The following is a 6,058-nucleotide window of genomic DNA, read 5'->3' as shown; positions in this document are numbered from 1 at the left end:
GAAACCAAGACCGAATTAAAAACTTGTCACCAGCTCTTCTTCTCAATCCAACCAAGTCGGAACACAAAGGATCAAGGAACCAAAAACTAAACTAAAATTTCCGTCCCATAATTCCTGTCATGCTTTTACTTCTTAATCGTGCTTCTAGTTGGTTCGAGTTCAGTTTGAACTAACTAAAACCACGACAAGAATTATCAAAAGGATGTAGCACAAAACAGGTGATAAAATGCAAACTAGACTGAACAAAATACAGACAGACAATGAAAGCACTGGACCAGCATGTATGTATGTTAACAAACACACAGCACAGGTGTCCTTTTCAGTCCAACCACGAGGGGGCAGAAAGGAGACCTACAAGAGAAGAAGGCAGCACACAAGAAGAAGAAACCGAGACCGAATTAAAAACTTTTTGTCACCAGCTCTAGATTCTGTTTACAACCTTCGTCTTCTCACAGTTCCGGTACAAAACAGGCGGTAAAATACAGCTAGAATGTATGTATTGTAAAACAAAACCAGACAAGACACAAACGAGCCATGAGATAAAAGCCCAACACTGCTTACCAGGAGGGTCTACACAGCAGCAATCAAGATACACAAGTCAAGTCTACACAGCAGCAGCATCAGCAGCAGCCACCCCTGCTGGGCGGGGTGGGGTAGGGTAGGGTAGGACCAAGGGACAGGCCAAGTCGCGCTTATTTGCAGAACGGGAGCAAGAGGGATGAGCTCTAGGTAGCAAGTAAAGGGCTACAACACCGGTGTATTATGGTGGCTGGCCGGCCGGGGCAGTATCATCATCAGCCTCTTCCATGGGAACCGCCTCCCCCACGCTGAGGGTACGAGTCTTCCTGCCCGCCACCCCTCCCATAGCCTCCTCTGCCACTGCCGCCGCCACCATAGTAGTTATCCTGCCCACCACCACCACCACCCCTTCCCATGTTTCCATAGCCTCCTCTCCCACCACCATAGTAGTTCTCCTGGCCGCCGCCCCTTCCCATGTTTCCATAGTCTCCTCTCCCGCCGCCGCCGTAGTACGACCCACGGGAACGCCCGCCACCCCCACGGTAACCACCACGTCCACCGCCACGGTAGGGCTGGCGATGCCTTGGGAAATCGCCAAAAGTCTGCAACAAAGACAATCATCAGAGATGGATACAAATCGCATCAGAAAAGAAAGAATGTGGCTTGATGTATGTATGTACCTCTGTGTCCATTTTCCTCAGTTCTGAAAACCTTGGCCTTCCGTTTTGCCCACCTCGTCCAAATGTTCCCCCAGAAAGGGAATCGAAAAAATCATCCTTGACGTAGACAGGCTGCATAAAGAATGAAACAAAAGGTTGATTTTATTTTTTTTGCCCGAATATTTTGAATGCCCAACAGGCACAAGAAATTATCAAACCTTGACATCTAGCTCTGGATTGTCTGTTTCCTCGTACTCCAGGTCTTCATCAAATACATCATCCCCTTGCTCACCATCTTTGTCTCTAGACTGGGATTTCCTACCAAGATGGCCCCATACTTCATCTTTGTTAAACTTCTCATTCATGGCCATAAAATCAAACTCTTCAGTAAATTTTGTTGACGCTTGCGACAACTGCACGGCAAGAAAAGAGAAAGCATGAGTGCCTCAGTACGATCAAGCCAAACATTCTTTAATAAGAAGCATTTTGAGTGTCTCATACAAGAACACGTAAACATGATACAGGAGGTCGACCTCTTCACAATAAATAACTGGAATAATGTCTACATGATTTAGGCCTCAATATAGTGAAGGGCTTCAAGTTTCATATATTCGAGTTAAAAAAGCTCCTCTTCTCCAGGGAAAACCCCACCGTCGCATACAGAAATTAGATGAGCGAGGCCACCCACCAAACGATCAAGACCGACTACTGATCAATCTCATGCAGGAGATAACACTTGCAAACGAGAACTAAACAGACTACACTGCGAAGACACAACGCACCCCCTCTTATATGTACATTATATCATACATCTCACTTTTTTCCCTGTGTGCACAAATTCAGAACATGTGAATCCCTAAATTTATACCCCTCCGTAAAGAAATATAAGAGTAGTGATCTAAATATATTTCTTTACGGAGGGAGTACTAACAAAATGAATTGATGCTAAAAGGTAACATATGTGCAGTATACTGATAAACAAATTTTATTGAGATATAGAAGTGTGTACATGCATCACAACTGATACAAGTATTCTCTCAAATGTGAGAATGTAAAATAGTAATGTACCAATAATCTACTTTTGGCATAGATAAAATGAAGACGCCCAAGATAATTTGGATAGCAAGCCTGCTTAAAAAAATACAAGCAAAACAACTGAAAGAAGAAATCCACAACAAAGAAAAATTGCAGGCACCAGCAGTAGTACAGATGATAATATGCAGGATCAATATAGCATTCAATATAGACAACGCGAACAAAAAAAACAAGATATACTGTGAGTGCATGTGGCATACCGCACTGCCTCTACCCCTTCCACGGCCCCTATAGTTGTGGTGGCCCTGTGAACCAGCTCCATTGTGCTGAAAATAAAGTGAGGGACAACATAATAAGGACAGGCCTAATCATGAGCACAGAAAGATAGACAAGATGCTATGAGATTTCAGAAAGTTGTTATGAGGACATATGCCTACTAGGTTTAACGATGTTCATTTCAAAAGCAAGTTTGGCGTAAGAAAAGGTGTAAAGCAAAAGCGAGGATCCCTTATTTTGCATTAAGAAACAAGATGATTAGATGTGTATATGGCAAGTTGACGGCATCTATCAATCAGAAAACTGAGAAATATTTTAACTTGAGCTGATAAACAGAGTTATGAGGCGGTTAATTAGACAACAAACTGGTCAAGTAAGCAGTAACCAGCCAAATTCAAAACCTAATTTCACATTTGATCATTTTAATAGTATGGTAGTAAACTAGTTGCGAAGAATCCAGTATGATCCTCTAACAAGTGTTAAGATCCTGGCTTTAAAAGCTTCAAACGGGTAGTGATGTTCTGGGTTGGACAAAAACATCTACAAAATACTATCTAACCATAATTGCTGCTTAAACATGTCCAGCCACATGAAGCCAGGAAAAATGATGGGTCTCCAGAAAAGGATAGTCAAGAAAAGGAAAAGAGCAAGGGGGGTGAAAACCAAATTCCTTTGGCAAAATCAAGCAGGTTTCTCATGATAAGCCCATCTGGCCGCTAATTATATAGTATAACTCTGAAGAAATAAAATCATGTATCTAAATGTATGCAAATACAAATATAGAAATGGCGGCATACCCTTTGTGGTGACTGTTTTGGCAATGGCAGTATAGGCTCATTATTTTCAGGCAGCGCACGTGCCGGAGGATCAGGTAGCAGTGGTTCTGCAGCCCTTGTTTTAGGGTCAGCAGGCTTAGCAGTGTTGTTGCTCATCTGTAAAGGTGTTTGCATGGACTGAGATGATGAAAGCATGGATGGAGCATTCTGCAATAGCTGGCCAGATGATGCTAACAAAGGTGCTGGGATCTCCAATCCAGCAAGACTAGACGAGGCAATAGTCGAAGAAATTGCCTGGGATGCTGTTTGGTGCGACAGTGTTGAGCCTGGATTTACAGCAGGAGTCTTACTACTAACAAGAGAATTTAAGCTCTGCGGTGCTGTTGCACTAGTTTCAGTCATGGAAATTGGCTGACTGGCTACAGGAAGGGAGGCACCGTGAGATGGCACCGGAGGAGTAAACAAAGGCACCATGTTCGGCAGCAGAGGCTTTGATGTTTCTGGGCCTAATAAGCTAGCAGAAGGTGCCGTTGTAGCAGGTGTGGCACTTGAGGAAGGACCTTGAGCAGTAGCAGATGGTTGCAACAAGGGGGGCCCAGATGGTAAAGATGCATTCAGTCCTGGATATTGGAAAGACTGTGGAGCTGATAATCCGGGCGTGGGCTGAAGCATAGTAGGTTGCTGCAGATGAGATGGAAGGCCACCTGGATAGTATCCCTGCCAGTACATTGGGGGGACAGAAAGAGCAGAAGCATTTCCAGCGGGGGGTTGACCAGAAGAACCCCACGGATTATTCCCTGGCTGATATAGAGGAATGTTGCTTGGAAAACTTGGTCTCTGAAACCCATATTGGGCTGGCTGGGAGCTGAGGTGTGGTAAAGCTGCACCAGCAGCAGACTGCAAACTTGAGGCCGTCGATGCGGGCTGAGGATAATGTGACTGCAGAAAAAAATTGCATCAGCAGAGTGGCTCTTAAGGTACAAGTTGCATGTATTTGCATAATAGCAGTACCTGGATTATGGCAGGATCATTGTGCAGGGGAGCTGGTTGTGGTTGTGGTGGCGGCGGTGATGACTTAACTTGCAAATCCTGCAGAAGCAAAGTGAATTGTCCGCCCCCATGAGATATTACAGTAACACAACACTTGAATAGATAGCTAGTAGCAGATACCAGAAATGGCATGTTAGAAATAACAGCTTCACAGGTGTGTACTGAGAACATGCCGTGGCTACTAAATTAACTCATTACCGAGATGAAACCTTGTCACTATCTAACTAAATTAATACATTACAAAGAATGAAACCTTCTAACTATATAATTGAATTAATACATTACCAAGATGGAACCTTCTCAAAATCTAGCCATCATAGTATCATCTCATTTTCTGATTGGCTTAAACCTCTAATATTTCTTAGTTGAGCCATATGCAATCCTACCATATCCAAAATTGGAAACATAACAAGGTTTTACAAACGCTGTGTTGGGACTTGGGAGTTTTGCAATTTAAACAAAAAGGCACGCCCAATAATGTGAACTATACAACATAAGCAATCATGGATTTGACTTCGTGTGTAACGACGAGATGACGTCACGCATGGCTGCTCGACACCGTCAAGCAGACAGACAAGCTAAAAGTAACATCCTACCAAGCTGCATACAGACCCAGTAAGTGAGTGGAAGCAGTGTAGCAGCAACGCGACAGAACAATTCAGTGCACGCATTTAGTACAGAAATGGAAACGACATAATAAGATTACGCAAGGGTCTGCTCCCACGGTGCCGCGTGTACCTTGATATCGCTTCCGCGAAAGAGTATGTACTCATAGACCTTGTCGCTAGCGGGGATCTGTATCCCGTCCTTCTTCCGCCCTTCGGTTCCAAACGACCGCACTGCAAAAACGACAATTGGAACAGATGTTAATCCAGCGCATACGACACGTGGGCACGTCGCAGAGCGAAAGGCGACAAGCCAGCTTCTAACCAGCGCAGGCATGCCAGTTGAGAATTACAGCATGCCCATGTTCAGAATTACAGCTAACCAGGCACCGACAATTGAAACGGATGAGAAACCGGCGCATACAACACGTGGACTGACGCAGAGCGGAAGGCAACAAGCGAGCTGCTAACCAGCGCAGACGTGCCAGTTGAGAATTACAGCATACCATGTTGAGAATTACAGCTAACCAGCCGCCGACAATCAAAACGGACGTGAAACCGGCGCGTACAACACGTGGAACGACGCAGCGCGAAAGGCGGAGCGAACCGTTAACCGGCTGTTCAAAATTATAGCATACGGTATATATATACTGCCATATATGAAGATGCGGCGGTTTGCGCGGCGGATCCTAGCGGTAAAAGGCAAGAAATCAAAGGATTTAAGCACTAGACTCATACTCGACACACAATTCACTCCACTATGTAACCGCCCGAACTGCTAGTTCCAGGCCTACGTGCGAGTCGCCCGCCTCGCCTGGCCGCGGCGGGGGGCACCGAATCTAGGGCGCCTGACCTAGAACCTGCCTCATCGGGCGCGGCGGGCGGAGCAAATCTAGGTCTAGGACGAGCGCATCTGGCGATTGGGAGCGGCGTGGCGGCGCGTGCGGGCGAGGGGAGGGGAGGAGGAGGGGTTCTCACCGTTGCGCAGGCCGATGCTGGACTCCTCGGTGTTGATGTTGTAGAGGACGCCCTCGTACCTGATCTCGCTCTTGGAGGTGAGGCTGATGAGGCTCCCGAGGTACGTCTCCGGGGACGCCGCCCCGGCCGCCGCCGCCTGCCGCGCGGGCGCCGCGGCGGA

General features: G+C 46.1%; 1 protein-coding gene across 1 annotated transcript; it reads right to left on the bottom strand.

The window, feature by feature from the left end:
- Positions 1-376: 376 nt before the first annotated feature.
- Positions 377-6,058, bottom strand: LOC123068227 (protein decapping 5; the record flags this gene model as incomplete). Its single annotated transcript, XM_044490734.1, is given in 8 exon segments — positions 377-1,121; positions 1,200-1,310; positions 1,397-1,591; positions 2,474-2,539; positions 3,287-4,204; positions 4,277-4,354; positions 5,054-5,154; positions 5,899-6,058. Coding segments are annotated over 8 exon segments (1,956 nt in total), but the record flags the coding sequence as incomplete, so codon positions are not given.

The sequence above is a fragment of the Triticum aestivum genome, chromosome 3B (assembly GCF_018294505.1).
Source record: "Triticum aestivum cultivar Chinese Spring chromosome 3B, IWGSC CS RefSeq v2.1, whole genome shotgun sequence".
Classification (NCBI taxonomy): domain Eukaryota; kingdom Viridiplantae; phylum Streptophyta; class Magnoliopsida; order Poales; family Poaceae; genus Triticum; species Triticum aestivum.
Note: the sequence above shows the minus strand (reverse complement) of the source record. Positions and strands in the feature narration are given on the sequence as shown.